The following is a 17,953-nucleotide window of genomic DNA, read 5'->3' on the forward strand; positions in this document are numbered from 1 at the left end:
TGAGATGGTATCTGTGTGTGTGTGTGTTTGCACTGAATCCCTCCTCCATGTGAGGAAGAAAATGTTGAAGGGGGTAGAGAAAGGCTTTTAATTATTTCATGGAGGGCTGTGTGATAATCTGGAGGAAAGGCTATCCCTAAACTGGTTGAGGAGGCCCAGTTTGGGAAGAAGAGGAGGCTTGGTGGCATCTGCCCCTCTTATGGTTGACTTCCCAGGGACTGTTCTGCTAACATCAGGTCCTTTTAAGAAGCCCGGTGAGGACTAGGAGGATGGACCAAGGATCTTCTCGCTGAGCTGAAAGTTTGAGGCAATAGCCAAGGAGAGAGTTTCCTTCTTGCCAAGGGACACTTGTCTGAGAAGGCCAGGGCAGGTTTGGGGTGGGCCTGAGGCCTTTCTTTCCAGGTTGACTTCCCAGGGACTGTTCTGCTAACAAACAGGTCCTCAAGAGGGCCTTTTAAGAAGCCCAGTGGAGACCAGGAGGGTGGACCAAGGGTCTCCTCCGCTGATCTGAGAGTTTGGGGCAAAAACCATGGAGAGAGTTTCCTTCTTGCCAAGGGACCCTTGTCTGAGAAGTCAGGGCAGGTTTGAGGTGAACCCGAGGCCTTTCTTTCCAGGTTGACTTCCCAGGGACTATTCTGCTAACAACCAGGTCCTCAAGAAGCCTTTTTAGGAAGCTCAGTGAGAACCAGTAGGGTGGACCACGGGTCTCCCTGGCTGAGCTGAGAGTTTGGGACAAAAGCCAAGGAGAGAGTTTCCTTCTTGCCAAGGGACCCTTGTCTGAGAAGGCCAGGGCAGGTTTGGGGTGGGCCCGAGGCCTTTCTTTCCAGGCTGAAAGCAGCAAGGCAAGTGGGTTGTGGAGCTCTCACTTGCTGCTTTCAGCCTGGGAAGAAAAGCCCAACAACCGCGGAGGGTGGAAGAGCCCACGCGCGTCCACAGGGAGAAGTGGGGCCAAGAAGGCTCCCTCCCTCTCTGGGCCTGGCTTAAAAGAGAAGAGTAGGGGGGAGCCAAGGGGCAACCTCCCTTTCCTCCTCTCTAGCCCGCACTCAAGTGAAGCCGTTGCCGTTGTTTGTTGTTGTTGTTGTTGAACGCGTCCACACGGCCGTTTGCGCGCTCCCTCCTTCCCCCCTCCCTCCCCGAGGCGTGTGTGTGACCTGTTGCTTTGCAAAGAGGAGCTCGGAGGGGCCCTTTTGAGTGGCAGCCTCCATGTCCCGCCTCCCCGCCCTGAAGCCGCTCACGGCTGGATACTAGTGTGTGTGTGTATGGGGGGGGGGGGGGGAGCAGTGAGTGAGTGAGAGAAGCCCCGCCCCCTTTCATGCAAAACTCCCATCCGAGGCCGGCGCTCAGTGGAGGAGCCGGGCGAGCTCTGATTGGCCGAGGCGAAGGCATTTATTCCCTGACAAGCCCCCCATCACATGGATGGTTGTCTATTAACTTGTTCAAAAAAGTATCAGGAGTTGTCAAGGCAGAGAGAGAGAGAGAGAGAGAGAGAGAGAAAGGCGAGGAGAGAGAGAGAGAGAAAGAAAGAAAGAGTTTGGGAAGAAAGAAAGAAAACAAAACAAAACAAAACAGGGGGAAACAGAGACTTTTCCCCCCCATTTTCCTCCCTTTGCGGGCTCTTTAAGACTTAAGAGCTCCCGAAAGAAAGAAAGGAAGAAAGAAAGAAGGAAAGGAAGGAAGGAAGGAAAAAAAGGGGGCGCCGAGTGAAGAGAAAGAATAGGGGAGACGGAAGAAGAAGAAGTTTTCTCCAGCAGGACTTTCTCCCAGGCGCCTTTGTTATGATTCTCCTGGAGTAGCCTGAGAGTAGCCACCCGAAGAAGGAAGGAAGGAAGGAAAGAAGGAAGGAAGGAAGGCCGCTGTTGGCAGAGAGAGAGAGAGGAAGAGGAAGAGAAGAGGAAGAGGCTGGTCGGTGAAGGGAGGCTCTGCTGCTTGGGGGGGCAGCCTCTCCTTCCCTCCCTCCGACCCTCCCTCCCCAGCAGCCCGACTTCTGACTTTTCCTGCCTTGTGGGCTTCCTTCCTTGACTGTGTGCTTGGCTGCCCCTCTGCCCGCTTCCCCTCCTCGTCGTTCCCCTCCTTGGGGTGTTGGGCCTCTTCTCCCCTTGGCCGCCATGTACAACATGATGGAGACGGAGCTGAAGGCCGCGGCCCCGCAGGCGACGGCCACGGCGGGCGGCGGTGGCGGCGGCGGGAACAACGGCGTGTCCGGCGGCGCCAACAGCCAGAAGAACAGCCCGGACCGGGTGAAGCGCCCCATGAACGCCTTCATGGTGTGGTCCCGCGGGCAGCGGCGGAAGATGGCGCAGGAGAACCCCAAGATGCACAACTCGGAGATCTCCAAGCGGCTGGGCGCGGAGTGGAAGCTGCTCTCGGAGGCGGAGAAGCGGCCCTTCATCGACGAGGCCAAGCGGCTGCGCGCCCTGCACATGAAGGAGCACCCGGATTATAAATACCGCCCGCGGCGGAAGACCAAGACGCTGCTCAAGAAGGACAAGTACACGCTGCCGGGCGGGCTGCTGGCGGCGGCGGCGGGCTCGGGCGGGCTGGGCGGCGGGGTGGGCGTCGCGGGCTCGGCGCTGGGGCCCGGCGGGTGCGCCCAGCAGCGCATGGACGGCTACGCGGCGCACATGAACGGCTGGTCCAACGGCGGCTACGGGATGATGCAGGAGCAGCTGGGCTACTCGCAGCACCCGGGGCTCAACGCCCACGCCGCCGCCGCCGCCGCCGCCGCGCAGATGCAGCCCATGCACCGCTACGACGTGAGCGCCCTCCAGCAGTACGGCGCCCAGCCCTACATGAACGGCTCGCCGGGCTACGGCGCCATGCCCACCGCCGCCTCCTACGCCCAGCAAGGCGGCTCCTCCGCGCCCCCCGGGGCCATGCCGCTCTCCGCCATGGGGCCCGTGGTCAAGAGCGAGGCCAGCTCCTCCAGCCCCCCCGTGGGCAGCGCCTCCGCCCACGCGCGCGCCCCCTGCCAGGCCGGGGACCTCCGGGACATGATCAGCATGTACCTCCCCGCCGCCGAGGCGCCCGAGCCCGGCAGCGCCAGCAGACTCCACCTGGGGCCCCACTACCAGGGCGCCGGGGGGCCCGGGGCCGCCCTCAACGGCACGCTCCCGCTCTCCCACATGTGAGCCTCCCATGCCCCCCACTCACCCACCCACCCCCACGCTCCCCTCCCGGGGCGGACGGATGGACGGACCAAGCGGGGTGCAGACTCTCCGTGAACTCCTTCCCCGCGCCTCCGCCCCGCTATTTTTGTACAGAGAAGGAACTGGACAGGGCCCCAAAGACTCGCCGGGGAGGGGAGGGAGGGGAGGGGGTCTAGAGAGAGGAAGAGAGGGAGAGAAATAGAGGGAGCTCTCCCTCCCCCTCTCTCTCCAGCCGTCGGGCCAAGGCCCCGTCTCCACTGGCCAGGGAATGAATGCGCCCCCACTTTGGTGTCATCCAACTCCTTTCCTAGGTCTGCTTCACCTGCACAGGGAAACTCTTCCTTCAAGACCGGTTCGAAGTGGCATTCAGTGGTCAATGCAGATGGGTTTTTTTTCCCCTGACCCAAAATATGTTTGTTTTATTTCCCTATCCTTCCTTCCTTCTTTCCTTCCTTCCTTCCTTTCCCAGGTTCCAACGCCCCACTCACTCAGTGCTTGGTGTCATCAGACTGCTTCCTATGTATCAGGCATGGGCAAACTTGAGCCTTCCCTCCAGGGTTTCGGACTTCCAACTCCCACCATTTCTAAGAACCTCAGGTCCTTTCTTGAGAACCTTTCCTGAGGCTCTTAGGAATGGTGGGAGTTGAAGTTCCCCTTCAACGGCCGAGGGGGAAAAGGTAGGGGCCTGAGGTTCTTAGGAATGGTGGGAATTGAAGTCCAAAACACCTGGAGGTTTAAGCGGCTGAAGAGAAAATGAAAGGGCCTGAGGCCGTCAGGAATGGTGGGAGTTGAAGTCCAAAACCCCTGGAAACTTCAGCGGCTGAGGAGGGGAAAGGAAAGGGCCTAAGCCTGTTAGGAATGGTGGGAGTTGAGGTCCAAAACATCTGGAGGCTTAAAGCGGCTGAGGGAGAAAAGGAAAGGGCCTGAGTCTTTTTGGAATGGTGGGAGTTGAAGTTCCAAAACACCTGGAGGCTTAAGCGGCTGAGGGAGAAAAGACAAGGGCCTGAGGCTGTTAGGAATGGTGGGCGTTGAAGTCCAAAACACCTGGAGGCTTAAGCGGTGGAGAGGGAAAAGACAAGGGCCTGAGGCTGTTAGGAATGGTGGGAGTCGAGGCTTCAGCGGCTGAGAGGAATCAGACAAGGGCCTGAGGCTCTTAGGAATGGTGGGAGTTGAAGTCCCAAAACACCTAGGCTTAAGCGACTGAGAGGGAAAAGGTAAGGGCCTAAGGCAGTTAGGAATGGTGGGAGTTGAAGTCCAAAACACCTGGAGGCTTAAGTAACTGAAGGGGAAAAGGAAAGAGCCTGAGGCTGTTCAGAATGGTGGGACTTGAAGTCCAAAACCCTTGGAGGCTTAAGTGGCTGAAGGGGAACAGGAAAGGCTGTTAGGAATGGTAGGAGTTGAATTCCAAGACCAAAGTTTGCCCATGCCTGCTATGTATGCTTCTCCTGCACAAACTCTCTCTTCAAGACCGGTTCGAAATGGCATTCAGTTCTCAATGCAGATGGGGCCCAACTTGGTTTTTTTCCTTCCTGTCCCAAAATATGTTTGTTGTTTTCCTCCTTCCTTCCTTCCTTCCTTCCTTCCTTCCTTCCTTCCTTCCTTCCTTCCTTCCTTCTTTCCCCAGGTTCCAACGGAAACAATACTTTGCAGAAACAGGTGTTTTTGTTTTGAATTTCCCAAAAGAGGAAAGCCTTGCCCCCCTAATCTTTAGCGGTAGACTCCAGAAAGAAAAGGTGGGTAGGAAAAAGGGGGAGGGAGGGGGGGAGGGGGAGGTGCGGGCAGGAGGGGGTGAGGGAGGGGCGGCAGCAGCAGAGACACCGGGGAAGGGGACATGCTTTTAATATTTGCAAGCAACTTTTGTACAGTATTTATCAAACTAAACATGGCCACCGGGGAAAAAAAAAGCCCATTGTTTATATTAAAAGAAGGGGAGAAAGAAAGGGGGGGAAAACTTGAGAATTTGCCAATTATTTTTAAAACAACACCCGTGTCTGGTGAGAATTGCGGATAGGTTTCTAAGCAGCAAAACACACCACGTAAAAAAAATAATTAAAAAAAGGAGTTGGGTTTTTATTTTAATTTTCAAACCAAGATATCTGGATGGTTTTCGCAATTGTACAAAAAAATATAATCAGAGATAGAATAACTACTTGCATACCACTGAACTGTTTTTGTTTTTAAATAAAAGGGCAAAAGTTTAGGGTTGTACTAAAAGAATTCTTTTTTTACGCATTGTTAAAAAAACAACAACAACAAAACATTGTCTTGCAGGTTATTTAAAATAGACCCCCTTTTGTTTCCAAACTTGATCCTGTCCCCCTCCCCTCCCCCTCCCCCTCCCCCCTCCCCTTCCCCAAAAACAACAGCAAAACAGCAATCTGAAAAATCATTGTGTTTGAGATATTTTCTTATGGTTTGTAATATTTCTGTAAATTTATTGTGACGATATTTTAAGTTCTTTTTATTATTATTTTTTTGTCCCTCCTCCTCCTCATTTCCAGTAGTTGTACTTTCCAAGACTCGGCTGTGTATTACCTGAAATCAGTCCATCTCTGTGTGTGTATGTATATATCTATAAATAATACATATAGACACGTGTATATCTCCAGGTGTACACGTATATGTATTTATATATGTATATATACATACACACACACACACTCCTATATTTGAACTAATACCATCCTTATAAACAGACTTAAGTTTTTACTCCATTATGCACAGTTTGAGATAAATAAATTTTTGAAATATGGACACCGCAATTCCACCTGAGTCGTCCTTTTATTTTTTGGAATTTGACTTTTAATTGAAGCCATGGTGTGATGGCAGCACTGGACCTTGGTGGCCAGAGATCTCTCAGGAGGGAAATGTCCTTTTCTAGGCCTTTCTCAGGAAAAGATGGTTGTGCTCATAGTGAGTTTCCAACTCGCAGAACCCGAGGCCTGTTGGGTGGTGTGCGGCCTACCCAGGGAAGGAAGGAAGGAGGCCTCCGTGTGTGGCTGTGGCGGGATCCCTGTCTCCTTTTTTTGAGTTGTTTCCGAACCTTTCCTGGGAAGATTTGGGTTCAGGGCGGCTTCGGCTTGGCCTCCCCCTGAGGCTGAGAGAGTGTGACTCAAGATCCGACCTCCAGGTCTCCAGAGAAGTCCGAAGGGAAGCCTCGCCTGACCTCCCTCCCTCCATCCGACCACTTGTTGCCTGCGAAGCGGAGCAACGCGGGGAAAAAAACCCGGGCCAAGGAGAGCGGTTTCCTTCCTCTACTTCTCGTCTCCTGAACCAGGGCGGCGGTCTTCCTTTCCTCGGAAGCCAGGTATTTCGGAGTAAAGAGGGTCGAGGGAGAAGTCGCGAGGGGAAGGGGTTGTAACGTCACCGTCAGGCAAAAAATGCTCTTTTTTTGTTGCGTTGCGTTGGGGAGATTGGGTTGTGACTTGCTCCACTTTCCTTCCATTTCTCCAACTACTCTGTGCGCCTGGGGAGGGGAGGGAAGGGGGGGGGGCTCTGTGTCCTTAAGCACAAAGCCTCAGAAGTTTTGCCTTGCCCCAGACTTTCTTGCCCTAGACTTTCTCTCCCCCCGCCGGCTTCGTCATTTTAGCCGTTTTTTGGAGAGTTGGGGAAATCGAGACCCTTCCCCTCCCGAAGCACCTTACGAAAGGCCAAGGGAGGCGCGGGTTTCACTTTCTGCGGCTCTCCTTGTTCTTTGGAAGCCCCTTTTGGGGGGCGCCCTGCCTCTTTCCCCCCTCTTTCCCATTCTCTTGGTTGGGTCATTCAATGCCAAGGGGGCCGGCGGGATAGTAAAAGCCACCATCCAGACGGGAATAGCAACAATAACTTTATTATTATTATTATTATTATTATTATTATTATTATTATTATTATTATTATTATTATTATTATTATTATTATCAACAAGATTAGTACACAGCAAACAAGATTTCTATGCTGGCGTTTGTATTTGATCACATGTCGGACACTTCCCAAGTGTCTAGGACTATGTGGTGTATTGGCAGATCAAACTATTATTATTACTATTATTATTGTTATTATTGTGCGTTATTATTGTGTTGTCGATCTGTTTGGTCGCTGTGAGTTTTTCCGGCTATATGGTCATGTTCTTAGTAGACTTGAATGTGACCATACAGCCCTGAAAACTCACAGCAATCCAACATTATTACTATTATTACTATTATTATTGTGTTGTCTAAGGCTTTCCTGACCAGAATCACTGGATCGCTGGGAGGTTTTCGGGCTGTATGTCCATGCTCCAGAATACTTCTAGAACATGGCCATACAGCCCGGAAAACTCACAGCAACCCATCATCATCACATTATTATTGTGTCGTCGAATGCTTTCATGGCCAGAATCACTAGGTCGCTATGAGTTTTTCCGGCTGTATGGTCATGTTCTAGTAGACCTGAAAATGGCCATACAGCCCGAAATACTCACAGCAACCTATTATTATTATTATCATGATTATTATTATCGTGTTGTCAAATTATTTTATGGCCGGAATCACTAGGTCGCTGTGAGTTTTTTTTCCAGCTGTTATGGCCTTGTTTTAGTAGATTTGAACATCTCCATACAGCCCGAAAAACTCACAGCAACCTATTATTATTATTATTATTATTATTATTATTATCATCGTGTTGTCGAATGATTTAATGGCCGGAATTACTAGGTCGCTGTGAGTTTTTTCCAGCTGTTATGGCCTTGTTTTAGAAGATTTGAACATCTCCATACAGGCTGAAAAACTCACAGCAACTCATTATTATTATTATTATTATTATTATTATTATTATTGTGTTGTCGAATGCTTTCATGGCCGGAATCACTAGGTCGCTGTGACTTTTTCTAGTAGACCTGAACATGACCATACAGCCCGAAAAATTTACAATTACATTATTATTATTATTATTATTATTCTGACACAAAAACACAGTATGTCACAGCAAATGAGATCTATATACTGGATTTATTTTCATTATTATTATCATTATTATTATTATCATTATTATTAGCTCTGCCCCAATCGGGTTTCCTTCTAGGTAGAGACACTTCATTTTGGGTCCTTCTTCTCCAGAGCAAATGTTGAAGGTCAGAAAAGGGGAAGTTTAGGTTCTTGTGGGTTTTTTTCGGGCTATAGGGCCATGTTCTAGAAGCATTTCTCCTGACGTTTCGCCTGCATCTATGGCAAGCATCCTCAGAGGTAGTGAGGGGAAGTTTGCTGAGAGCAAAACCCAAGGAATACAGAGCCATTTCTGCCTGTTTCCCTTCTTCCCTCCCTAAGGCGGGCCCATCTCTGGCTCCTGATCCCAAATGCCTGCTTTTATTTTCCAAATTGATGCCCCACATGGAGAGCCAGGAAAGATCTATCAAGCCCCATCAACCTGGCCTCTGACCTGAAACCACATCCCAAAATTAGGCAAATCAAACTCTAAATTGGTGGTTATGGATGGTGAGTTTTCAAAAAGTATAACGCAGAGCAGGAGAGGCCCAAAACTGACTTCTATCCAAAAAAGATAAAGGTTTACTTGTTTTCTCAGCGACGACTTACTCCGTGCACTCTTTACAGATTTGCTAATTTCCTTATTTATGTTTATTGTAGGGTCTGCTTTTCAGGTTGGATATTTGACCCTTTAAATAATAGTCGCTGGAAACGGAGGGACTGGGATGGGAAAAAAGTTCCTTCCAGATCCCAAACCGACTTGTTTCCTGCTAGACTTTCAGTTTGAGCCTTATTTCTGGGGCTTGAATGCAGATTCCTCAGAGAAGGATCAGGGATTTTTGGAGAGGATTTGGGGGGCTGCAGCTGTAGGCCTGGATTCCAAATCGACTTTCAATTTGATGCTTCTTTTTTGAGGGGCTTGAGTGCAGACTCCTCGGAGAAGGATCTGGGATGTTTGGAGAGGATTTGGCGGCTATTTGCGGGGAAACCCAATTTTGGTGTAGGCCTCACCTTTGCGCCCGTCTATTTCACTTCTTTCTGGATGGAAAAGAGGGGGTATTATTCCGAATTAAGGAGACTCCCTTCGCTTCTTTCTGGATGGAAAAAAGGGGGTATAATTCCGAATTAAGGGGACTCCCTTCGCTTCTTTCTGGATGGAAAAAGGGGGGTATTATTCCGAATTAAGGAGACTCCCCACCATTTCCTGACTCTCTTGGGTGCAAAGAATCTGAGAGGAAGGGTTTGCATCTGTTCCTATGTCCGGGACGGATTATCCCTTCCCTTTTCCCCAGGAGTCCAAAGCTGACTTTCCGAAATATTTCACTTTCTGCCTTTATATATTTGGATTTATTTGAAAAATGCCCCCCCCCCAATAAAAGTCAATTAACTGGAGGTGGGGGTTGCCCTGGTTGGGCAGCATTTGAAAAGTAAACGATTGAAGGAGGGCAAGTTTGGGTGCAAGGAAACAAAAGAGAATCCGTCTATTTGGCCAACTTCTTATTTTGGGAGACCAAAACTTCTCTCCTCCTCCTTTCAGAAAATGTATTGGAAACCCTCTCTCTTTCGGGGATGTGGCACATAGGGAAATGTGCTGAGCAAAACGTTATGCATGCAAATCCGGATCGGCTTCCTCACCGTTCAGCTATCCCGATTCCACCACTTCTCCCATTTTTGATCTCGGTGTGAATATTTCCTTTTCTGACCCAAATGCCCGGGTATTTCTTTTCCCTTTCCCCCAAATGACACATTGGCTGGAAGTGGGGCGGCAGAACCCCAAGTGTCCCATTTCCTGAGGCCTGGCCCGGGCGTAGAGCAAGATTAGGAGGCTCCCTTGTGATTTCGCCTCCTTTTCCTTCCTTTCCAGCGCTTGAGAGAGAGGCGGGTGTGCGACTATTTCTCTGACCTGGAGAGGTAGATTAACAGGGTTTCTTGGCAAGCCGCGAGGCTGGTATTACCGGCTCTCCCAAGGGGCAAGGGCTCGAATTAACCACTAAATGAATATTTGACAAGGGCTCGTTTGGGGGGTATTATTACTACAAACGGGTCCCTATTGGACTTCGCCAGGGTCAAAGAGCAATGGTTCAATTAATTATTTAGACTGCTAGTAGATTTGGTTGTAATAGCTGTATTTATTCCTTCAAGCGACAGATTCTTCTTGCGGCACAGCCATCTCTGGAGGACCCCTCGCCCCCTCCTCAGCCCCCCTCTCCTCTCCCCCAACACCCACTGGAGGGTAAAAGAGGGGCCTCCGAAGGGAAGGGCGCCCCACATTTCCTAAAGGCAAAGCCCCCCCCCCCTCCACCTTGCAAAGAGAATGGTAGGAAGGTAAGGAAACGTGGGGATTTCTTGAGCCAGGAGGATTGCTCTTATCTGTGCGATAAGCTGCAATAATTCACCGTAATTGGATGGATGGATGGATAGATGGATGGAAAAGCAGGCAGATGATAGATGGGGGAATCCAGGCGCGTGAGGACAGGCCACTTCTGGAGAAAGTTCTCCGCCACCTCGGGGGGCCTTTCCCCCAAAGGAAGACACAGTGGCCACCGTTCAGTGTCTATCCCTCAACGAGAAATTAGTGTTGTTGTGAATGGATCCCGTCCTCATTTGCATCCCATAGAAAAGCCACCGTTTGCTACTAACGCCCTGAGCTGCGTTGCAGTTGGGGAGATACTTTTGGAATGCGTCTTTCTCTATTACATGTCGACAGAAAGGCTGAAAATATATTTTCATTCCTTGAGGAGTGAGACCTACAATCTGTATTTAATTCCCACCAAATTCCCTACTTCAATCCATTCCATGTTGGGTTTCATTTTCAACTAATTCCTGGATCCGAAAGGCTGTGACCTCGGACAGACTTAAAACCCAATCCAATGCCGTTTTATGGGACAACCCCATTGAAGTCAATCTCAGTCGGGATGGCAAGAAACTTCTTGAGAAGGTCGTCTTGCATTTGTGTTTAAGACCTAGGTGTTAAACGCGTTGTCCTTTAAATCCTCCATGGGATCAGTAAACAAACCCAAACTGGCTCTTTTTTAAGGAACGGGCGTGATATATTGAATGTCAATTTTGTTTATCTGGGTTAAAAATAATAAGTTTTTCACTTTTTTTAATATTTTCGTCTTTCCTTCCGAAGCTTAGAACCGCTGTGGAGTTTTGTTAATTTTAGGCCAGGAAAATAATAATAATAATAATAATAATAATAATAATAATAAATCCCTAACAGCGATGGCGGTGATACTACTGATAGTAATGAGAGTGAGACTGGGAGACAATAATGTGTTGTGCACGAATAAGGAGTGGGTTGTGTGTGCCTCTGTGTGTGTTTATATGGAGGGAGCTTAGTCATAATAAGCCCAACTCACCCACTTTTTCAGGACTTGTCTTGTAGGCCTTGCAGTTGGCAGTCCATTAAACACAACTGATCAACCCCCCCCCCCCCCCACACACACACACACAAACCAAGAGCGAATAAATGCTCTGCTTTGCTCTGGAAGAGGAAAAGGAAAGGCACTTTTCCTTCGTGTGTCGGGTTTGCTTTAGTTCGCATTATTCAGAGAGTGAAGTTTGGGTTCTGCGACTTCGGCTCTGTGGTGGTTTCCACCTTCTTCGGCCTGTTTGTGACTGTTATTTCCGAAGCTATCTCTTTTGATTTAATAGCACAGGTCAATGTAATAGTTCTGTTGCTGCTCTTCTTTAGGAAACACTCAGAAACACCGTTTCTCTGGGGGTGAATTTCGGATGGCGACCAACCAGGCTGGTTCTACACTGCCAAAGAATGCTGTTTAGCTGGAAGAGATGGTCAGTAGAAACCCCCATAACGCATTATTTGGCAGTGTAGGCCCAGACTTCTCCTTCCCGGTATTTTTTGGGGGGGGGGGGGTAATTTGAGTTGTCACCTTGGCAGCTGAAGCGCAACCCGGGCCTTACAGTATGGATTTCTGAAGCGACTGCATCCCGCTCCAAATATGTCCTTTTGGGGGCATAGAGGCCCTCTGGCTTTTCAAATACAAATCACGATGAAGCATTAGACCCCCTCCCCCCCTCCGCCACCACATTGAAATATACCATTTAAGCATTCAGGTTAATAATTTGTTTCAGGAAATAAACAAGTTCCCTATTAATTTTTATTATTATTTTTAATTGCGCCTTGTCTCCAAATACGACTTCCATCCCATTTGGGGTCAGAAAAAAAAATTAGTTCATGGTATCGCCTTTGGATTTATTTCTGGAGCAGAGGTTTGTTTTCTCTATATAGTTTGATGTGAGTTTTTTCCGGGCTATATGGCCATGTTGCGGAAGCATTCTCTCCTGACGTTTCGCCCACATCTATGGCAGGCATCCTCAGAGGTTGTGAGGTTTGTTGGAAACTAGGAAAAGGGGGTTTATATATCTGTGGAATATATATCTGTGGTGTGTGTGTGTATATATATATGTGTGTGTGTGTGTGTGTGTGTGTGTGTCATTTAAATGCTCTGCTTTATGTCAAGAGCGACTGCAAGTCGCTTCTGGTGTGAGAGCATTGGCCGTCTGCATGGACGTTGCCCAGGGACGCCCATGATGCTTTGATGTTTTACCATCCTAGTGGGAGGCTTCTCTTATGTCCCCGCATGGGGAGCTGGAGCTAACAGAAGGAGCTCATCCCTGCTCTCCCTGCGACCTGTCGGTCTTCAGTCCTGCTGGCACAAGGGTTTAACGCCTGGGCCACGGGGGGGGGGGGGGTCGGGGGTCCTTATATATTTGATTATTATATATTATTAAATATATTTTTTTATTTATTTAATAGATATATTAAATATATAGTATTCTAGGTTGTTGTAGGTTTTTTCGGGCTATATGGCCATGGTCTAGAGGCATTCTCTCCTGACGTTTCGCCTATAATACGAATTAATATATAGTATTATATATTATTAAAGAGATAGATAGATAGATGCAGGCAAAACGTCAGGAGAGAATGCTTCTGGAACATAGCCACACAGCTCGGAAAACTCACCACAAGCCAGTGATTCCAGCCATGAAAGCCTTCGAGAATACATTTTTTTCTATATCGTTAGAGGGGGAAAGACCAACTCCGTGCATAATCTGTTGGTTTAAAAATAAATCAATACGGTTTAATTGGAGAAGCTTTGAAGAAACCCTCACGAAGAGGGAACAGGAGAAGCAGGATTGGACGGTGGGAATACTGATCCTTGTCGATTTATGGCCATATTCATGAATTTCATGGGATTTCCAAAGGGAAGGAATACCCAGAGGAGGTTTTGCCAGTTCCTTCATCTGAAATACAGCCCGGTCTTGACCCGCTAGCTAGTTCCTCAAGCAGATAATTTTTTATCCGAAATCTGATTCGAGTTTTTTCCCTTCCCTCGTCAAGGAAGCTAAGGAAAGCCTTTCCAATGATCCACCTACTTTGTCTTATGATTGTGAAGTACATTTCTCTTCTTCAGTGCCCTGGATTAATTAAGATAAAGCCAGTCATTCGTGTATTCCTACATTCTGCAGAAATGGGTGGCTTTCTCTTGCGCCCAGAGGGGGAGTGGACTCTGTCACGCGGTTTTGGGGTCTCGCGTTTAGCAAAGCCGGGTCTTTCCAGCCTTGGAAGTGGGCCTTCCTAGGGGAGAGGCCGTTTCCCCACTTCCAGTAATCTGGGACGGGAAAGAGAATGCTTATTTCCAGTGTTTCTGTTGCAATGGGTTCTCCGCCCCTGGCTGCCTTTTGGATCTCTCCGGTGTGTTGATGTGAATGCCCTGGAGACCCACGGAGATCCGTGGGAGCAGTGCCACTGGTTTCAACGAAGTAGTCTAGTTTAGACCTCCTCTCTTCCTCTGGAAGGACTGGGCACGATCCCGATGCCTCCCCACAGCTCGGCTCACGTTCTGTGGCGTCTTTTTGGCAGCAATTGCCACGTTTCAGAGCCCCCCCCCCACTTGTCCCACCATTGACACCCAAAGGGACCACCAGGCCAAGATGAGAGCAGTCCTTGCCGAAGCGAGTCTCCTTGTGGAGACACAAAGCGGGGTATAAATAATAATAATAATAATAATAATAATAATAATACAATAACAATTCAAGTCCACGCTCCCAAAACGGGGGATTTAGGGCTCGGATGCCCTCCTTTCTGGGCCATGACTGGGATCTATCAAAGGGTGCACTCACACTGTGGAATTAATGCGGTTTGACCCCACTCTAATTGTCATGGCGCAGGACATTGTGGGAGTTGTAGTTTTGCACGGTCTTCAGCCCTCTCTGCCCAAAAGTGTCTCCTCACCAAACTACCAACCCTAGGACTCCATAGCATTGAGCCATGGCACTTGAAGTGATGTGAAACCGCATTAATTCCACAGCGTAGATGCAGCTTAAAGTCAAGGCGGCTGCAAAAGCGTCCTGGCGAGTTATTGCTGGAGTGTGTTTCCGGCTGGGCTTCCACCAAAGGTAGATATGACAGTTCGACACCGCTTTAACTACGAAGATTCGTTACTTTTTTTTTTCGTGTCAGGAGCGACTTGAGAAACTGCAAGTCTCTTCTGGTGTCAGATAATTGTCCGTCTGCAAGGAGGTCCTGGGATTTGGCAGGGGAGGCTTGAGAACTTGGAAAAAGACAACTCCATTATTCAATAGCACTGAGCCAAGACAATCAAAGTGGTGTCAAACTGCATTAATTCTACAATGCAGACGCATCCCAGGAAGGCTCTGCCTTCAAAGCAATCTTTGGGGGGGGGGGGGGCTGGATACAAAGTAATGTTGAATCATTTTTGGGAGGCGCAGAAATTAAATTTTAATGGAAAGGGAAGGTTCACAATTCAGATTTCGTTTCATTAAAAAGATTTTTTTTTTTTTTACAAAAGCCGGTTTTCTCTCTCTTTTCGCTGCCGTTCAGGCGCAATTCCGCTCCCAGTTGAGCCGAAATGGATGGACTGGGAAGCTATGCCTTTGAGGGAAGAAGGAAGGCACGGGGGAAGGCCAGGGCACCTGTGGCTGGAAGGGGGAGGGGTTTGCCCCCTGCAAAGACCCCACTCTTTTAGAGCCCTCCTAAAGTTTAGCTGAGATATTTTCCCCCTGTAATTTGAATCCATTGCTCCATTGTGTCCTCGTCTCCTTTGAACCTTCTCTCCTTAAGCCGCTCCTCATAGAGATTCATAGTTCGACCCTTCTTGAATGAGGTGCCCACAACTGTATTGCAGGTGAGGCCTGACTCCTATTGATGCAGCCGAGTCCACTGCCTTTTTATCGTCCCAGTGTTGATCCAGGCCCAGTTTGTGGTCTAATCAGACCCCCAGATCCCTCTCACAGGGACTGTTTTCAAGGCAGGTGTCACCCACCCTATATCTGTGCGTTTGATTTGTATTGCCCAAGTTAGGACCATACATTTCTCCCTATTGCATTGCATTTTGTTAGTTTTGGGCAATCAGCAATCTTGGAGTCTCGCGCAAGAGAGAAAAATGGGATTATTATTGTTGTTATGGTTTGTTGTTGTTATTATTGCTGTGGCCAACCTTCCCTCCCTCTTTCTCTCCTTCTTTTCCTCCTTCCGTCGCTCTCTCTTTCTTTCCTTCCTTCCTTCCCTTTTTTCTTTCCTTCTCTCCTTCCTTCCTTCCTTCCTTCCTTCCTTCTCTACCTCTTTCCTTCCCCCTTTTCTTTTCATCTCTCTTTTTCTCCTTTCTTCCCTCTCTACCTCTTTCCTTCCTTCCTTCCTTCACTTTTTGCTTCTAACCATTCTTCTGTCTTTCCTTCTTTCCTTCCCTCCGTCTTTCTCTCCTTTCTTCCTTCTCTAACTCTTTCCTTCCTTTCCTTTTTTCTTACTTTCTCTTCTTTCCTTCTCTACCTCTTTCCTTTCTTTCCTTTTTTCTTACCTTCTCTTCTTTCCTTCTCTTCTTTCCTTCTTTCCTTCTTTCTTTCCTTCCCCCTTTTCTTTTCATCCCTTTTTTCTCCTTTCTTCCTTCTCTACCTCTTTCCTTCATTCCTTCCTTCACTTTTTGTTTCTATCCATACTTCTGCCTTTCCTTCTTTCCTTCCCTCCGTCTTTCTCTCCTTTCTTCCTTCTCTACCTCTTTCCTTCCTTTCCTTTTTCCCTTACTTTCTCTTCTTTCCTTCTCTACCTCTTTCCTTTCTTTCCTTTCCCCCCTTACTTTCTCTTCTTTCCTTCTCTAACTCTTTCTTTTCTTCCCCCTTTTCTTTTCATCCTTTTTTCTCCTTTCTTCCTTCTCTACCTCTTTCCTTCATTCCTTCCTTCACTTTTTGCTTCTATCCATACTTCTGTCTTTCCTTCTTTCCTTCCCTCCCTCTTTCCTTTCTTCCTTCTCTACCTCTTTCCTTCCTTTCCTTTTTTCTTACTTTCTCTTCCTTCTCTTTCCTTCTCTTTCCTTCTCTTTCCTTTCTTTCCTTTTTTCTTACCTCCTCTTCTTTCCTTCTCTAACTCTTTCTTTCCTTACCTCCTTCTTCTTTTCGTCCCTATTTTTCTCCTTCCTTCTTTACCTCTTTCCTTCCTTCCTTCGCTTTTGCTTCCATGCTTCCTTTTCTCTTCTTTCTTTCCTTCCTTCTTTCTCTCATTTCTTTCTTTCTCTCCTTTCCTCCCTCTTCCTTCTCCCCCCCCCCCCCCCCATCGTCATTTAGCTTTTCGTCATTTAACTTTTTGGAGTTTTGAAGTCCTTTCCACTTTTTGGGGGGATGTTATGAGTGATGCTCACTCATTGGCCTGTTAGGGATATAGTGTCCAAGTTTCATGTCAGTTCGTCCAGTGATTTTTGAGTTATGTTAATCCCACAGAAGAACATTACTTTTTATTTATATAGATTAGGAAATACCTTGCGCCTAATAGAAAGGGATTTTGTGGGGGGGGGGGGCAAATGAAAGGGGTTTCCGCCTCTGATGGGAAAGGAGACGTGCGCCTTGGGGTAACTTTGAGGACAACGGGGCTGAGGATCAGGCTCAACTTTCTGCACATGCCCAGAGGTCTCTTTCAGTCTATAAGCCTTTTTGCATAAGCCTAGCTGCCTCATCACACTAGAGCCTGAATCCACTTTAGTTAGATCCAGCTGTTGTCTCCTGCAGAATTCTGGGGTTTGTAGTTTAGAGAGGCACAGGAACTGTCTGGCCGAGCAGTTTAAAGGCCCTTCCCTAAACTACAAACTCCAGAATTCTGCAGGAAGCAGCAACTTGATTTAAAGTGGATTCAAGCTTTAGTGTGATGAGATCCTTGGTTCTGTTCTTTGGGAGAGGAGAGGAGAGGAGGAGATTGGATCACCTACTCCTCAATTGCAATGTGTTGTTGTTGTTGTTGTTGTTGTTGTTGTGTAATTTCAAGTCGTTTCCATAGATGCAGGTGAAACGCCAGGAGAGAATGCTTCTGGAACATGGTTATGAAGCCCGGAAAACGCACAGCAAACTATATAGAAAAAGATTGGACCTTGTGAATTGGAAAATGATTTTATTAAGGAGATACTGAATTTTTTTATCGGTTTTGTATGGTTTTTATATTATTATTTTAAATTGTATTTTATGTTGTTGGGGGCATCGAATTGTGCCGATTGTAAACCGCCATGAGTCGCTTTCGGGCTGAGAAAGGCGGTATATATATGTAAACAAATAAATAAACCCTATCACGGATTTGTTTCCAGAGTCTCTGGGGCTGAGAGAGTGGGGCTCTCCTAAGTGGGTTGGTTTCCATGGCTGAATGGGGACTCAAGCCCTGGTCTCCAGAGTCCTAGAGTAGAATTAATACATCCTGACATCACTTTAACTGCCAGGACTCAGTGTTATGGGATAATGGGAGTTGCCTCTCTAGTCTACCCTGCCAAAGAATGGGTTGTTGTAGGTTTTTTCGGGCTATATGGCCATGTTCTAGAAGCATTCTCTCCCGACGTTTCGCCTGCATCT

General features: G+C 48.0%; 1 protein-coding gene across 1 annotated transcript; it reads left to right on the plus strand.

Annotated features, from left to right (window-relative positions):
• The first annotated feature begins 1,343 nt into the window (after nucleotides 1-1,343).
• Nucleotides 1,344-3,190, plus strand: SOX2 (SRY-box transcription factor 2). Its single transcript, XM_060767453.2, has one exon. The coding sequence runs from the start codon at nucleotides 2,106-2,108 to the stop codon at nucleotides 3,126-3,128; it is 1,023 nt and encodes a 340-aa protein (XP_060623436.2). The 5' UTR covers nucleotides 1,344-2,105; the 3' UTR covers nucleotides 3,129-3,190.
• Nucleotides 3,191-17,953: the final 14,763 nt, after the last annotated feature.

The sequence above is a fragment of the Anolis sagrei genome, chromosome 3, assembly GCF_037176765.1.
Source record: "Anolis sagrei isolate rAnoSag1 chromosome 3, rAnoSag1.mat, whole genome shotgun sequence".
Classification (NCBI taxonomy): Eukaryota; Metazoa; Chordata; class Lepidosauria; order Squamata; family Dactyloidae; genus Anolis; species Anolis sagrei.